Source organism: Mchenga conophoros, linkage group LG8, assembly GCF_057382185.1.
Source record: "Mchenga conophoros isolate Kocher_MC1m ecotype Shallow Benthic linkage group LG8, M_conophoros_male_GT1.1, whole genome shotgun sequence".
NCBI classification, from domain to species: domain Eukaryota; kingdom Metazoa; phylum Chordata; class Actinopteri; order Cichliformes; family Cichlidae; genus Mchenga; species Mchenga conophoros.
Window position 1 is genome coordinate 11650239 of NC_140533.1, and position 17359 is coordinate 11667597.

At 41.0% G+C, this 17359-nt stretch overlaps 2 protein-coding genes across 2 annotated transcripts; one reads left to right on the forward strand and one right to left on the reverse strand.

Moving 5' to 3' along the window:
• Positions 1–2297: 2297 nt before the first annotated feature.
• dlx4b (distal-less homeobox 4b) lies at positions 2298–6035 on the forward strand. Its single transcript, XM_085284088.1, has 3 exons — positions 2298–2984; positions 3943–4136; positions 5544–6035. Exons 1-3 carry the CDS (start codon positions 2663–2665, stop codon positions 5799–5801), a joined length of 774 nt encoding a protein of 257 aa, XP_085140214.1. The 5' UTR covers positions 2298–2662; the 3' UTR covers positions 5802–6035.
• A 5271-nt stretch (positions 6036–11306) lies between these two features.
• dlx3b (distal-less homeobox 3b) lies at positions 11307–14101 on the reverse strand. The gene is made up of 3 exons (XM_085284089.1): positions 13596–14101; positions 12569–12753; positions 11307–12287 (listed from the first exon to the last, which is right to left on the reverse strand). The coding sequence occupies exons 1-3, from the start codon at positions 13936–13938 to the stop codon at positions 11970–11972; spliced, it is 846 nt and encodes a 281-aa protein (XP_085140215.1). The 5' UTR covers positions 13939–14101; the 3' UTR covers positions 11307–11969.
• Positions 14102–17359: the final 3258 nt, after the last annotated feature.

Below are 17359 nucleotides of genomic sequence, written 5' to 3' on the forward strand. Positions count from 1 at the left end.
GTGTACACAAAGAACACTGTCACTCTGCATTAGAGATGGACAAACTCGATCGGTTTGCGTGCTTGTGTGTGTTTAAGAGAGAGAGAGAGAGAGAGAGAGAGAGAGAGAGAGAGAGAGAGAGAGAGAGAGAGAGAGAGAGAACACCTATGTCAAACACACCTCTGCAGATTTGACGCTCATGCGCATTGTGCAGCACAGTAAGACGCCAGTAAGTCTGGGCTGCATTCAGGAGTGTGACTATTTCTAACATCATCCCTGTGCGTGTATTAATAGAGCAACGTCCATCCCTGCCCTATGACTGCAGGGCCCGCCTTTGTTCTTTACCGGTAATACAGGCATAATTACAAACCTTAAAGAGCCTCCTCACCTTGCTTCCTCCCTTCCCTTAGCTCTGACACACATCCAGGAAGTGCCTAAGACCAGAGCTGTGTCTGTATACAGGCCATGCCTTCAAAGAATTAAACTGAGGCCGTGCGTTGTGCGGTGCGCAATGGTGTTTTAAGCCGTGAAAGCAACACCTGTTCCAAAAGTCACATCAGTTCCCTCCAACTCCAATCTCCACGCTGCAGTAACACAATAATGTTGCAGTAAAACGCCAATGGACGTAACACCTCTAATTTCCCAGAGACCATTTCCATTTACAACTCTTATGTGTGAAGCCAGTGTCGCCCACAATATGAAACTGGCCTCACTGCCGATTTTTTTCTTCTTCGTTTATTGTGACTGAAATTTGACTGTGATAATAATTTGTGGCTTTGTTCTGGCTGGCTGCATGGTTGAGGCCTGTGGGGAGATTTGGGAAGCAGTCCAGCCCCCAGCAGGCCCTTTAATGCCGCTGGATTCCCAGTAGTTTCAGGCAGGGTAGGGACATGACCAAAATGACGGGGTTGGACAGCAGCGCAGCACCACACTCAACCCACCAAACACTCTGTTTATAATTTCGCTGCAGCTTATATGTGATTTATCTGAGATCTGTATCAAACTGTGTTGTAAAACGTGGTTTTATTGAAAACAAAAGCCTCGGTAGCCGCAGTAGCTTTCTCGTAGTAGTCGATTGAGACTGCAGCTCCAGACTGAAACAGGCATGCCTGAAAATATAGAAACAGTTATTACTACTTTGGGCCTCTTGCCACAGTTGTCTCTCCATCTGCATCCACGAGCACCTTCTAGATTTTGCTGACCACGCAGTTGCAATTCTGCCCTCTTTTGGCAAGTTTCCCTTGTTTTATAAACCTTATCGTGTGGTGACAATATGAGTGACGTGTGGGCTGACCTTTTTTTTCCCTTAGTTTCACAGAACAAAATAAATAAATACCGGACTTTGTTATTCTTTGTCTTCTATTTCTCCCTCTGGTTTCCAGGGTATGGAAATATGTCTGGAAATATTTGTCACATTCACACATCTGCAGTAGCCAGAACCTTCTAAGACTAATAAATGACACATACTTTAAAAAAAAATGTGTGTCACTGAATCTCTGTGTATTATTGCCCGCATTTCCCTGCGTTTAAATTGACTGTAGAAGCATTACACAAGCTAAAATAATGAAAATATGATATTTTAATGAGCATTAAATGAACAAAAACATTTCCTGTTACACTTTAATAAATAAATAAAGCATGCTTTGTAAGCAGTTGTATATGTACTTGCATTTATTAAGATTTTTTAAGTGTTTGTTGCAATATCAAAGAAGTGAATTTCCAAATACTGGAAAATGTCTCTCGACGATTTTAGGGTTAGTTCAGGGGTTATTCGCAGTAAACTACTATATTTTTTTTTATTCTTTTTTTTTCTGGCAGCACAGTGCAGGAATGTCGTTGAGTACACTGCTGAAATTTAGAAATTAAACTTTTTGTCGCAGATTTGATGCAGGAAGAATTTATTAGAAACTTCGTTTGCCTTAATTTCGATTATTAAAACCAGAAGAAAAACATTGGAGCTTTGGAAAAAAACAGCGTTCACAATCCCGACCTTAATCGTGATCATTAACGCCACATAAGAATGAGCAAAATTAGCATGATGTTTTTCTGCTGGTTACTAAATTGCTTACACCCCCGAATGAGTCCGATTCGTTCTGTAAAAGAGCGTCGGGCACATGGAAACACACAAACACATATTATTCAGTAAATAAAGTCAAATAAATTTAGTTTGGCTCGTTTTTCCTCTCTTTTTCAAATTCTCAAAATGAGATTATTGTCCTGGGAGTTGTTGTTTATATTGCTTAATGGAGAAAGGAATAAATAGTAATTATATTTATTTGCTAATCTATGGAAGGAGGTGCCTCTGGGCTGCAGAGCTGCATCCTGTATAGGTCTATCATATGTTAATGAAGTTAATGGCGGAGCTTCAGTGACAGCTGGCTGCCGAAGACCAATCAGAGCGCTCGTAGATGGAAGCCAGTGTGAGTTTGAGGTTCTGCAGGCAGGAGGTGTTTGAAGAACCATGTGAGCTCTGTTCGTGATGTAAAGACGGATCCTTTCGCTTTTATTTGATTTTTTTTGACTCCCCGACAGTTATGAGCATGCACCCCACAACTTGTAACCACTGGGGGCTCTTTTCTCGCTGATGATGCGTTGGAGTTACGCGTGGATTTCTTCCAGGCTGTCCGACAGAACTCATGAAACCCTCTTCAGAGCGACGGTTTGTGGACTTGCGCATTAGCTAATGATGTCTGTGGGTTTTATCCCTGACAGTCTGAATGGCTCAGATCCCTCCAAGTCGGCCTTTCTAGAATTCGGACACGGACACTCGACGCACCAGCAGCACTCCTCCGGACTCTCTCACGTTTATCCGGTTCACGGCTTGCAAGCTGCTGGCCATTCCCAGCACGAAAGCCCCTTTCCTGGTACCGCGTCCTATGGCCGCTCTTTGGGCTACGCCTACCCCGGCACGGTGAACACTCATCCCCCGTCCGCTTACATGCCCTACCAACACAGCAATCACAGCAACAGCAACAGTGTGACCCACAGCAGATTAGAGCACACAGGTACGTGAGAAAGTCACTGAACTGTTGTATATCATTAACGGCCATAAACTGATATGCCTTAAGTCTATTTGCGCACATGGCAAGGGAGAGGGGGGGAAAGCGCGTTTAGATGTGTAGTGAGTTGATTATATATATATATATATATGTATATATATATATATATATATATATATATATATATATATATATATATATATATATATATATATATATATATATATTATTATTATTATTTTTTTTTTTTTTTTTTTTTTTTTCATTGCAAAGATTTACTAAAAAAAATAATTTTAGTGGAGGTACGTTCACATTGGGGTATTTTTATTATTATTAATGCAGAAATAATAAAGGATTAAGTCTCGGTAGGGTGTTCTTTCTTTGCCTTGTTATATAAGAAAGATATGCAGTCGCATTAAATATTAATTATTATATTAATAATATTCTCTGAGTATGGTCTGGGCCTACCACAGGTACCCCTATTGTTAATGCACATTAACCCAGTGGTGTCGGAATAAAACCGTCCTTTCATCCTTGTGTGTGTGATCATTTGCTGCGTGTGTTGTTGGCATTACGGCCTTCTGATCCAGAAAGCTTAGAAGTGTAAACATTGCCACGTGAAGCTCGCACTAAAATGTTCCGTCCAGATTAAGGTAGAATTTGGGAGCATTAGATTAATATCTGATGCGCAAATGTAATTCGTTTCAGGCCCTGGCGTTTTGTGTTGGCGTCCAGGGCCTATCAGATGCAGTATCCGGAGACTACAATTTGTATGCATTAAGGCTGTAAAACCGAACTACTCCTCTGGTCTTCGTGTTGGTTGCAACTGTAGGTTTTGCTCAGAGACCACGTTCAAAGCTTGTCCAATGGGACTTTTACGCTTTGGTTTGACGGATATGATGAAAACTCATAAATCGGACGTCTTCTTCTGCTCAAACTCTGTGCTCTGTGTTTCATCTTCAAGACCACGACAAGTCCTCTGTGATTGAAGGCAGAGACATTCGTCTAAATGGAAAAGGGAAGAAAATTCGCAAGCCTCGGACCATCTACTCCAGTCTGCAGCTGCAGGCTCTGCACCAGCGCTTCCAGCAGACACAGTATCTGGCCTTACCGGAGCGCGCAGACCTTGCGGCAAAGCTGGGGCTCACACAAACTCAGGTAGGCCTTAAACGCATCACTTTGCGAGGCTCTCTATCGTTTATGCACTATATTAACTAATAAACAGATTATTTAGGAGGATGTAGTGAAAGCTAGAAATAGTCAATATGTTATGGTTAAAATGACTCCCTTGCAACATTTCCACTCCTTGTATAGACTAATAATTTATATACAACAATTTTGAATCAGTGTGACTCATGGTAGACTGAATAAAATATATGTATTAGTGAAAGAGGATAGTGTTGGATATGATTGAAAAGAAATACTTGCAGCATTATCGAGGATCACAGCAATTTCATACCCCTATCCCTTAATGCATTCCTTATTTACTGGCTGTATCTCTTTTGTCATTTGCGGTCCTTGAAGAGTTTTTGTGATCAGTGGCTGCAGTAGGAACAAAATTACCAAAAGGAGGAAAAAATATATGCAAAAGCAGTGGTTGGCAGATGTTTTTCAGTAGTTTATTATAGAGTATTAAACCAGCCCCTAACAATGGGATATGCTTGTATTTATTCGTTTTTACGTACTTTTTTACGGTGTAGTTGTAAGTCTTTTAGTACCTATAGGCCACACAAGCACACATGCACACGCACTATAATAATTACACGCGTTTCCAAGACAAACAGGTGCACGTGTCAACTGACCCCCCTCGGATGGGACAAAAATGAGACCTTTGGATCACTTTTTTTTGTTTCAGTTGAGTTCTAAAGTTAAACGATTAAGTCGTCAGAGTTTTAAAATAGAAGATAAACAATATTATGAAATCCACCCTGTCATCTCAGCCGCCTCCTGCACTTTATTCTTAATCCCTGAACACTTCTCCCGACAATTATCTCCCAGTTGTTCTGCCATTCGTGTGGTTGTTGGTGCTGTTGTTGTTGCCTAGATATCCCGCGGGCTCTTTGGTGCTTTCTTTTTTTAAAAATGAATATTCACACCATTGTTCTCGGGTATAAAAATAGCCACCATGAACTGAACCCACAAACATTTTCGCTGACCTATCACGGCGCGTTTGGAGCCGCTTTTATTTCACAATTCTTTCAGTCCCGGCTTGTTGCTGTCACACTCATGCATCACTAGACTTATAAAACAGCGAACAATAAAAGGGCTTAGCTTTAATGGGTAACAAGTGGCACTCATCTGCAAGGCTGAATAGCTAACTGTGCGCCAAGATTAGGCCTGGGACTTGCAAAAACAACCCCAAAAGATGAGTTATTATGAGTTTTACTTTCTTTATTGCTCACAGTGTTCCCTTCGGGGTAGTTTATGATGAAAAGAGCACCGAGTTTAATGCGGGGGAAATATGCTAATAAAAAGAAAACGACAATGAGATTTCTTTTATATTGCTGCTGATTGTTAACTGCAGTGACAATTATGCCCATTTTCTCTTTTGTTCTCCCACTTTAGGTGAAAATATGGTTTCAAAATAAGCGCTCCAAGTACAAAAAGATCATGAAGCATGGCAGCGGATCAGAGGGAGAACATCTCCACGGCACCAGCTCCATCTCTCCCTGCTCGCCCGCATTGCCCCAGCTATGGGAGGTCTCTATGGCGAACAAAGGAGCCCCGGTCCATCCGAGCAGTTACATGAACACTTTCGGTCATTGGTATCCGAATCATCACCCTCATCATCAGGACGCGATGCACAGGCCTCAGATGATGTGAGTGGACAGTTTTTGGACACTTGAGTCCATCGGGCTGCACTGAACTTGCTGGTGCCTCCAGAGGTCTCCTCTCAGAACTGAGAGTTTAGGAGACCTTGTTTATATTCACTGTATTCTGTGTGTGTTTTGAATTTTAAAATTCTCACTACAAGAACTATTCAGGCATCAAAGAAAAAAAAAGGGGGGGGGCGTTATATCACTGCAAGCTCTTGTTGCAGGGTCTGACATCAGTGAAACGTGGGTTTGTGTGTGCAGTTTAAAAGACATTCTGGATAAAATAACTTTTTTCAAATATACTGTGTCCGTGCGTCTGCTTTATTAGCCAGCAGTTAACCAGCTGTCACTTTATTGTCACTAAATGTCTTTGCTTAGGTTTCTTTATCTTCCCCTCACTTTCAGGTAATTTCAAAAGAAAGATGGAATTGCCGGTTCCTTAAAGAAGCCTGGATTAATAACAACCGGTGCTATGAGACACTGACAAACACAAGCTTAAACTCTTCAGAGCTTTCTGAGCACTGCACAGCTCGGCCTGTGATAATGCCGTGCGAGAATAAAAGCTGTCTTTTGTCCATCAACACTCCTGAACTGCGATCCACAAAAACCTGCGACCCTGCTTGAATTTCGACAGCCATTGTCAAAACACCTGGGGATTGATTTCTGTTAGACAAAAAGCAAATATCGGCCCTGGTATCTTTTTTTCGGTTTCGTAGGCTGTTTTGGTTTTACCGTTTGAGTATGACTGGGTTCGATATAAATCGAAAGGAAGGCTGTTGCCTTACAGGAAAGCAGTTGTTTCCAGCTGAGACAAAAAAGAGAGGGTGGCCACCTTTACGCACCGTGGCTGAGTTTTAACGTAACATTTCTGCACAGGATAAAAACTCTAAGACACGTGCTGTTCAAATGCTTTTATCTGAAAGCCAGTATTACAGCTAAAAATACCTTTAATATTATTCAAAAATAACATTTCACTGCATTTTTATTGCTTGTTTTGGGTGTTGGTTATAAAATGTGTTTAGTCTAAAAACACACAGTTGTATGCGTTTAAAGACGTTGAAGAGAATATCCACCATCCATCTTTTTTCATCATCAAAGTGGAGAGCGGAGATGACGTGCAAGAAAGCATTTTTACAATATTTCCCTTATTTTCCAGTGAGATCAAAAAGCAAACTCGCCCTATCATAATCAGATGATAAATGGCTGCTCTGTCCCGACAATAAACCTCGCCTGGTCTATAGTCTTTTGAAATGATTTGCTAATTCTAGTGCTTAGACTGTTTAAACACGGAGAATTAGCTATTTATACCTTTGCAAACAATCGGGGCTGATGCTCTTGATTAAATGGAGAGTTGATTTCTGCTTAATGAAGCTTAGAGAAACAGCCAGTGACTTCTTTTTGTCTTTTTCATTCATCACTCTGCTGCTTCAAACTGTCTGGCAAGCATTAGTTATCTTTTTTTCCTGATGTCACACTCAGGGTTTAAAAAAATAAAGTGAAGCCTTTTGGAAATATTTATCCTAAACTTGTGTTGCTATAAAGTACATTGCTGAAAATTCTGCATATTTTAGTTGTGTGGTGAAAGGATTTTCATGCCTCATGCTGAAGTAGAGAAGTTCCCAGAAAATGCATTCATAATAATCCAGACAGCCACCTTTCATAATTCTAAACAAAAGCTAAGTGAACTTCTAGCGGAGCACCTGGTAAAAACAAGCTTTAGTTGCAAAACAGCCTCTTTAGATACAAAAACATAAAATAACACCCATTTCTAGCTGCATGTCCACACCAAGTCACCAGAACACTCAGTCGCACAGCATGCAATCAGCCCTGCCTTACCTAGTCAGAGAAGTGGTACCTTGTTCGGGAGCTCTAAAGCCTTCTGTGATGCTCCTGTGAAGAACAAAGCCACACCATAGCCCCGTGTTTTCGCTCCTCCGAGCTGATTTTCTCACATAACGACAAGCATTGTGTTACATTAACATCTCCTTCTTTATATATATATACACCCTCGTGCCCTTTTCCTCATTCCTGATGATTATGTGCCTTGTTAAACATGCGGACCCAGGGAAGAAGAAGCGAGCATTGCTGAAGCAAGTGACGGGGCATCAGGGAAAATTATAGGCAATTTCACATCTCCAGATTAGAATAATGGGCTTGTGGAGTTGGACAGAGAAGAGTAGGACCTTTCAAACGGGGGGGCAATTATCATGCAGGCGGATTGAAGAGAAAGTGAAAAGACTCCTGGTGTAATAGACAGGCTAAAGAGGAGGGGGGTGGAAGCTGGGGTGGTGGGTTGAAGGGTAATGATAAAGCCAAGTCTGACTGTATCAGTGATGTGGATGGTCTGGGTTATCAGATACGAACTGTCTGATGGGTTTTAATTGCAGGATAGCAATAAGAGGGAAAATAGCTTGTTATTAAATCCCACTTGCTTTGAATGGGTGAATGGCATAGCAGGTCTCTGGGGTGATTATTGTTATTAACTTGAGTGATCTGACATCTCGGGTAATTGTGAGCAGCTTCCCTGTTAGAGAGAGTGAATGCATGATTTGGTTTCGTCTGAAGGAAGGCCTGGCTTACTCTGTGGCATGATGCACACAGAGTCTGGAGGGATTACAAACACAATGCAGGCAGAAAGGTATGTACACATAATTCAGTGAATTCAATTCGAGCATGCCTGTGTTATCATAAATGAAAGTGTGGGAAAATATAGTTTCCTTTTCTCCTTTTCAGCATTTGACAGTCTTTAAATCCTGAGCTTTAATTTATAGGCCAAGGTAAGATGCACAAAGGTCTCCTCGTGGCTTCATCGGGTTATGACGACTGGCTGTGAAGCATCAACACACAGCCCGGCCCAGCCATGGCCTGAGGTCAGGCAGGGTTCACAAGTCCACAGCTGTCAAGAATGCCTTTCTCCCATCATTTCGTCCAAGTTTGCAGCAAAATGGAGAGCATGAGTGATCCTAATGCAGCCAAGGCCCAGCCCATGCAGGGACTCAGTGCAGGACAGCTGCTGAGAGTCTTTCCATGGATACATTTGAGTTGCCGACCTCCGCATCAACCCGTTTTGCTGCACCCTGGGGACAAGTGCTGACACCACACTGTTGATTGTTGCAGTGGGAAAAAGGAGAAGAAGGGTTACAGGGGCCTGAGCAACAGCTCTATTTAGGGTGCTGTGATGTCGTGCCATGCAGGATCACATTAGAGTTCAACAGTTCACCTCCACCTCCGTGGCTACTTACACTTGTTGATGTTTAGGCATGACATACATCGACATGTCCTACAGCCCACACACACAAGTGCACAAATGTTTCCCCTGACAGCTACGGCCGAGGCCCACACACGCTGAGGGAGCCGCTGAAGGGAGGTCACATGTGTTCTTGATGAGATTTCATTGATATTAAAAGGCAATAGTAATAATATTGCTTTTGTCAAATCAGCACAGGGCATCGACATGATGACTGAAGCCATAGGCAACTGGTGTTGGGTTCAGAGAAATAAGCCAAGAAGACATTAGGGAAACAGAACTGGGAGCTGTGATACATTTCACTGTTTACAGCAGAATTATGAGAGAATGTGTGTGAAGTCTGGCAGAAACTTTGAGGATAAACGTAATCTCTAAACACACTACAAAGGGTGTGGAAAAACACTTGGTTTTTATTACAGCTTAATGACAAAAACGTGGGAAATATATCCAATATTTTAAAGTATAAACTATTTTTCTACAGCCCAATACTTATTATTATAGCTGCCATTATATTTCTTAATATCCCTCAGATTTGCATTATGTGAGTCAATATAGCTGTGTATTTTTTTATTCTTTTTTAATTAAAAATTAAATGTAAAATAATTAAACAATTTGAAAACATAGTTTATATCGAACAACAACAACAACAACAAAAACAATATAATAATAATAATAATTATTATTATTATTATTGTTTTATCCCTACAAGTTTTTCTGATTACTGATTTATAATAATATTAATAATAATAATGATTATTATTATTTTAGTTTAAAGCTCTTTTCTTATTGTAATTTGCGTTAATGTACTCTTTTCCAATATTGCACTTTGAGGTTTACGTTTGGCTAATATAGCTAAATTATCCAAGGTTTAATTTCCTAACATAAAACTATTTATTAATTAGAAACGAGAATTATTTTTTAAAGCTGATATCAGTATTAAGCCTTATTGAAATATTTTTTTTATTCCTGTCTCAGGTGAATTGAGAAATCAGCGAAATTATTTAGGGAAACCCGATATCATGTTGCAGTGAAGTTTCATACATTAACAGCTCCACTCATGGGGGCATACCATTCTTGTTACTAGAAGCAGTATAAAAGGTTATAAACCTCTCACACCCTTAGCCCCTGCCCCACCCTACGTTTTCGCTCAGTGCGTAATGGCGCTTTGGTGGTCCATGTGGATAAGCTCGCCATTAGCGGCTCTCCATCATGTCAGTTTTGGGCTGCATATTTAATAACGCAAGATTTATGTGGCCAAACCGAGGTTATTGTCCACTGTCATTATTTATTAGCTGACGCAAGGGTCGAGGCTGGGGAAGGGGGTGGTGTGTAGCGGGGAAAGCTTTTTTTTCTTCTTCTTCTTCTTCTTCTTCTTCTTCTTCTTCTTCTTTTCCTGTGACAGCCTTATTGTAGCTGTCACAACAGTCGCTGTCGTGTTTATGAAGCGTCTCTCAGGTGATTCATAGGTGTTTTCCCCCAGCTTTTGTGAGCGCACACACAGCCTGTTTTATGTTATCACCTGGGAAAGCCCTTTTGTGAGATTAAAAAAAAAGTGTCTTTTATATCACTGTGTGAATGACGGTAGCGAAGGCGAGGAAAACTAGTCTGCCAACGCAAAGGGAATGAATAAACCTTTAAACGGGTGCGCGCTCTCCCACACACACACAAACGCGCTTGTGTTTTGTCGTACCTTCAATATTTGGCACTGTTTTCTTCCATTCTTATGCGCGTTCATACGTGAGTGGGAGATTCCCCTCGGAACAGTCTTGCTTCACCTAACCACCCCGCTCCCTCCCCTACTAACACACATACACACTGAACTCTTTCTTGTTATCTGGCAGCAGAATCGTAATAAAACTGAGTGACTCCAATGTGTCTACACGTCAGCGCGCCACTAAATCCCAAAAAAGCCGCACTGTACCTGCGCCTGTAACAGCAGACGCCTCTCGGCACAGATGTTGGCACTGGCCAGTTTAGAAGTTGAAATAAAGTTACGTAAAATATATATAGTAAATATATTAAATATACATTTAAAGCATAGGCTACCGCTTGCATATTTGTTGTTCTTTACAAATGTCCGTATAAGCTGTAATTATAATGTCTGCTTCCAGTGCAAATAAATCTTCCACAGTTCAATCCAGTTCAAACTGGTTTGAAAATGCGTCGCAGTTTAAGGTGACATAAACTGAAAACACTGAGATGTGTGCACGGTTTTCCAGTGCGTCTCTCGACAGGCTCTTTATGAAAGGGGCTTCACACACCACGTACAATTAACACCTTTATTCAGTTGACAGGAAGGCAACAAGTGGACTAATTACATGAATATAAAAAAAACAAAAAACAAAGAAGGTTTTTGAAAGCACCACAGTGCAGTCGTTCCGTTTGAACAAATATGATCATAGTGGTTCTGCATATAAACACATATTTACAGCCTTCGACATTTTGTACAAATCCATATAAATATGACCTGAGTTGTTTTGAGCGCTCTCTACAAACCCACAAGATTTGATGTAGCATGGATCAACCGCACAGTTTTGTTTTTTGTTTTGTTTTTCTGTTTTTCTTTTTGCTATTATTCGGTTTGTGTATAGGCATCTTATTTATTTAAAAAAAACTTGCATATTTACCATTTATTCATTTACAAAAGAAGGTAAGGAAAAAACTGAAGCGATAAATAATTTAAAAACACGCCAGATGTCCGTTAAATATGCTGCCACAAGTGATCAGAAATCCCTTATGTGCTTTTGTGAATGGAAACCCAGTTCTGAAACATTCTTGATCATCTAAAAAAAAAACAAAAAAATAACCACAGCAATGTTTCATCTCAGGTTTGTCTCCCGGTCCAGTCATCGTTTTCTCTGCAGAGTCATTGTGGAGAGACCTCGCTTGAAATAAAACCGAAGACAGAAATCTGCTCTTGAGTCAGTGTTAATAAACAGCTCCCACGCTTTGCTGCGGGACTGGGTGGTGCACGGCTCCCGGGTGTTGTAGGTGTGATCCCTGCTGGTACCAGTGGTTATTATAATCCTCCAGGTACGGCGGCGATGAACTGTGCGTCGGCTGCGGCACCTGAGGTCTGCTGATCGGGGTGTTCTGAGGGGTGCTGCTGTTGTCCCAGACAGCGGGAGATGGCGGGGAGTTGCAGGCCATGGAGTCGCTGGCATTGGGGCTGTGCTCCAAGGGAACCTCGCCGTTTTTGTACAGCTTCTTGAACTTGGATCTCCGGTTCTGGAACCAGATCTTGACCTACGAATCAGAGGATCAGCATTAACTGTTATGTTAAAATGTTTGTGATTCTAGTTTATTCAAAGAGTGTTTAACTTCAGGATAGCAGCGCATTTAATTTTTAATCGTTTACCTAAATTAGGGATATCCAGTGCAGACACAAAAAGCATATATGCTGTGCGTAATTACGCACCAGGGTGTTATTAAAGGTTACATTATTGGCCATACTGGGGAAACCCTAATTCACGTGACTTTAAAGCGCTGATCATTTGGAAAATGTGAGGTGTTTACAGGTGGCTTACCTGCGTCTGAGTGAGGCCAAGCTGAGCCGCCAGCTCCGCTCTTTCAGGCAGGGCGAGGTATTGTGCCTTCTGGAAGCGTCTCTGCAGAGCAGCAAGCTGGTAGCTAGAGTAGATCGTCCTCGGCTTGCGAATCTTTTTCGGCTTTCCATTTACCATACGAACCTCCGGTTCTGGCTCCTCTTTCACTGCAAATAAATAAATATATACACACATAAATAAATAAATATTGATCACTGAATAGAACTTCGAACGGCCTCAAAGGCTTAAACATGAAACACCAGGAAAATAAAATTTAAAAAACAAACAAAACGGTAGCAGTCTCACGGTAGTAAGACATTTGGCGATATGGGAATTTAGCCAGGGAGGGGGAAAAACAACAACTGAGAATAATTTTCCTAAATCAAAATAATAATAATAAAAATCTCCTCAGTTGAAAACACAAGTATGGCACTTTAGTAAGAACATCGGAGGCAAAGAAGGAAACCAAACTGTTCACGGTTCAAAAAAATATTTTTGTCTAAACTTGCATTTCACTTCAAAGGTTAAACGTTGGTAACATTAAAATTTATGAAGTGAATATATTACCATCTAACCCTTACCAGTTTATGCATACCTATTAATTGTTGTTTCAGTCCAGGGTAGGCAATTATAACACTACAGTAGCATAAAACGGCACACTACCACTGGACAAATGTTATCTTTTACGCATGACTGCACAAGAAATAAAATAATCAGTGAGCACCACGTTGCTTTTATATTTGTAATACTTTTATGTTTGGATTACTTGGATATCTACCAATTGTTATCAAATCAAAATGACAAAATGTGCGCCAAGTTGGCATTCAAATAGGAAATAAAGTTTATAATGAAATGTAACTTGCTATGAGGGATACCTCTTTTTAAAAAATGTCCAACCAGATCATGCAAGAGGGAAACAAGTGATTAGATTTAAAGTTGGCGTAGATCACATTATGCACACTGGAGATATACAAAACAAAACACAGCCTGTGATTATCTCTTCATTTACCTGAGCCCGGAGGTGAAGCTTGCAGGTGATCTCTGTTGTAATGTCCGTACTGTCTGTAGCCATTCGTGTATGGGTATTCAGATTTGGTGGCGTACGCTCCAGCAGCTCCCATTCCGTTCAGATTAAACTGGTGATGGTAAGAGTTCATGGGCTGCCCGTACGGCTGACTCTGATAATATTCATGATGGCCGTGGGCCGTCTGTCCACTGTAGTAGCCCATGTCCGTCACGGACGACTCGGGCAGAGTAGGGGAGTCCTTGGAGTTCGGATGGCAACTCATAGATCCTGGGAGATCGGTCAAAATACTCGCAATCTTCTTCTCGTACGTCTGTCCGGCGCTCATTGTGAAAGCAGTCCCCCCCCAGAATAAAGAAAGTCCACTGGTGGATCCTTTCTTCTGCGGATTGTGCAAAGCAAATTCGCGACGCAGAACTGCTGTGTGCGCGCTCTTTGAACGCACGACTGTGACGAGCCTATAGTCCACTGAAACTCTTCCAGCTGCAGAAACTTGGTTGTGGCATTGCTCTGCCCCTGTGACACAGTTTTAAAGAACTGAGCTAGTGCTGGCTTCCTATTGGTTCCACTGCCCCCTCTCCTCCTCCTCCTTTGCGCTCCGGGCGAAGCCTTGGCGAAAGCCAGCCTTTAGCTAAGAGCGCATATGTGCACACATAGCCCATTGCCCCGAGTTTTTTCGTTCCCTTTACATTTGAATTTACTTGTTCACGTGTGAAACGTGAAGTATTGCATTTAGAGACTGTGTTCAAACTTAAACCAAAGGCCCAGTTTTCTCCCCAATTGCTCTACAGGCTGCATAGTGGGGTCGTGGTGCTTCAACACAAAAGTAGCCCAGAGCTTTTCTAAAGACTAATCCTTCAGCCAGGTCGTCTCCTCAATGTTTTATGCAATGTTTTCGTAACAGTACCAAGAGATCAGACATTGCTCAGCATGTTGAAAAGCTGCATACCCGTCTCCCACAGACTCCTATTGTCATTTAAAGGTGTTGGCGGACGGCGGACTTTACCTGAAAGAGATGCAGCAAATAGATAAAAGACTCGTTCAACTGATAATGCCTACGGCTGAATTCCTCCACACTGTCCGTGTTTTGCTTTTTGTAAATGCAAATTCCACCAACACTTTTTAAGATGACGGTTAAGAACTGCGCTGTACCAGTTCATAACAGTCTTTAGATAATATTAGAGGTAAAACTGTAGTTTTATTATATAATGTTTTTTATTCTAATATTATCAATGATTAAAATCCGTCCCTTCTCACTTATACAACTTTTCATTATAATTTTCATTGTGTTTCCTTGGCTTAGGTCCCTCCTGATGAAATCACAGTGCACAGCGCCCCCTGCTGTGCGAGATTGCAAATGTATCTTTCATTTTCTTCCTGCAAGAAGGAAAACCTGGAGCTTCATACAGTTAAAGGTGTACGAAGATTGTTTTTCTATCTACAGCTTAAAATTAAAATTTTGAACGACCAACTTTCATAGACTCACTATTAAAGATTATTTAAAAACTTTTCAAGTGAAGCTTCTGATTTGCTTTTATGCAACTCTCTAGATTCTCATGTGTTGTGAACTGCCGCCCTCTTTAGGTAAATTCCTGCAGCGCCGCTCTGTAGTTTCAAAAGTTCTGTTCACGAAATTTTAAATAAGACAAATTTAAAGGAGATACCCGGTTGGTGCTAAAATCTGATCCCGTGTTAGAACCAAAGTTAAAAGAACTCTAAAAGAAGAGGTCTAAATGTTTAAATGGCAATGACACAATTGATTTATTTAATTTGCACTAATGGGAGTGTAATGTTTGGTAAACCCTTTTTAATAATTATTTATGACAAGTGAGAAAAAAGGCTGACTAATATTTGCCTACATTTGTGGAAGCCTATAACCTGATATTGTAATTTCAGAGACATTAAAATAACACCAACCCTTTCGATAAACATAAATCAGTCATGAAGCGTAACATCTGCTCAGAACCTCGGTATCATCTTTAACCAGTATCTGGATTTTGTATCTCACATCTCAAAGCCCATCCAGTCTTTTTTTTCCCTTCACCTTATAAATATTGCAAATTGCAAAAAATCAAATCTTTACTGTAATTTATCCGAAACTTTTAGTACACGCTTTAATTTTCTCCCTTCATGAAAGATGAAGAGACCTTTCATCTTTGCATCTCTCACATATCACGCCTATTCTCGCATCTCTTCACTGGCTTCCCGTGAAAATCAGAATCCACTTTAAATCATTTGAACATATAAAGCACTGCATGGACAGCACCTGCTATATAGCATGTCATGATGTGCCAGATGTTTTCAATTGGTGCAAAGTCTAGGCTGCAGGCAGACCAGTTCAGCACCCAAACTCCTCCCACTAAGCTGTGCTGTTGTTATAGATGCAGTGTGGAGTTTAACATCATCTTGCTCAAATACTCAAAGCCTTCTCTGATAAAAATCTTACAGGGATGGAGAATATATTGCTGTAAAACCTGAATATGCCTTTCAGCAGTAACGGTACCCTTCCAGATGTGCAAGCTGCCAACTCCATAGGCAGCTCCATACTGTCAGAGATGCTTTTGAACTGGGCAGTGATAACAAGCTACAGAGTCTCTCTTCTCTTTAGTCCAGCAGACACAGCATCTGTGTTTTCCAAAAAGAATTTCAAATTTCAATTTTTGTCTGATCACAGAATAGTTTTCTACTTTGCCTCTGTTCATTTGAAATAACTGGAACATGCTCACATGTGGCTTCTTCTTTGTATGATAGAGCTTTAACCTGTATTGGTATGGCACAAAGAGCTTTGCCCAGAAGACAGTCATTTCTGGAAGTGTTCCTGAGCTCATTCACTGACTTCCACGGCATTTTAATCCTGTGTCACCCGATGGTCTCAAGACCATGAGCATCAAATATTGATTTAGAATAGAATGGAATAATCCTTCAATTGTCCCACTGGCGGAAATTTGGTTGTAACAGCAGCAAAAAAATACAAACACAAACAGAAACAGAACAGGACATAGAACAGAAGCACACAATTTTTTTTACATATTTACATCATGGACAATAGTTACCAAAACAGTACTGTACAGTTATTAAAATTCAAGTACAGATAAGTGTCAAAACCGAGTTGTAGTGTGCAAACAGAGCAGGATACTGAAATATGTTTAAACAGTTAAGAATATTTAGAATAAGTACAGATTGTGTATTGTTTTGGTTATTAAAAAGTAGACATGTAACTTCCAATGAGTTAGTATATATAAACTAAGAAACGTAATGTGCAATTTATAACAGTAGTAGGTGTTCAGTTGATTAGTGCAAATTACAGCGCTTATGTAAACATCTATGTTTGTTGGGAGCAGTTTTGACAGTCTGACAGCTGCAAGGAGGAAGGACCTGTGGAAACATTCCTTCATGCATCTAGGATGCAGCAGTCTGTCACTGAAGGAGCTCTGCAGTTCAGCAACATTTACATGCATGGGGTGGGAGACTCTGTCCATCAGAGATGTTATTTTGTCCAGAGTCCTTCTGTCTCCCACCACCTGCACTGGATCCAGGGTGCATCCCAGAACAGAGCTGGCCTTCCTAATGAGTTTATCCAACCTCTTCCTCTCAACTGCCAATAAACTGCTGCTCCAACATACGACAGTGTAAAAAATGACGGATGCCACCACAGAGTCATAGAATGTCTCTAGAAGCGCTCCCTGGACTCCAAATGACCTCAACCGCCTCAGCAGGTAGTCTGCTCTGACCCTTCCTGTAAAGAGCAT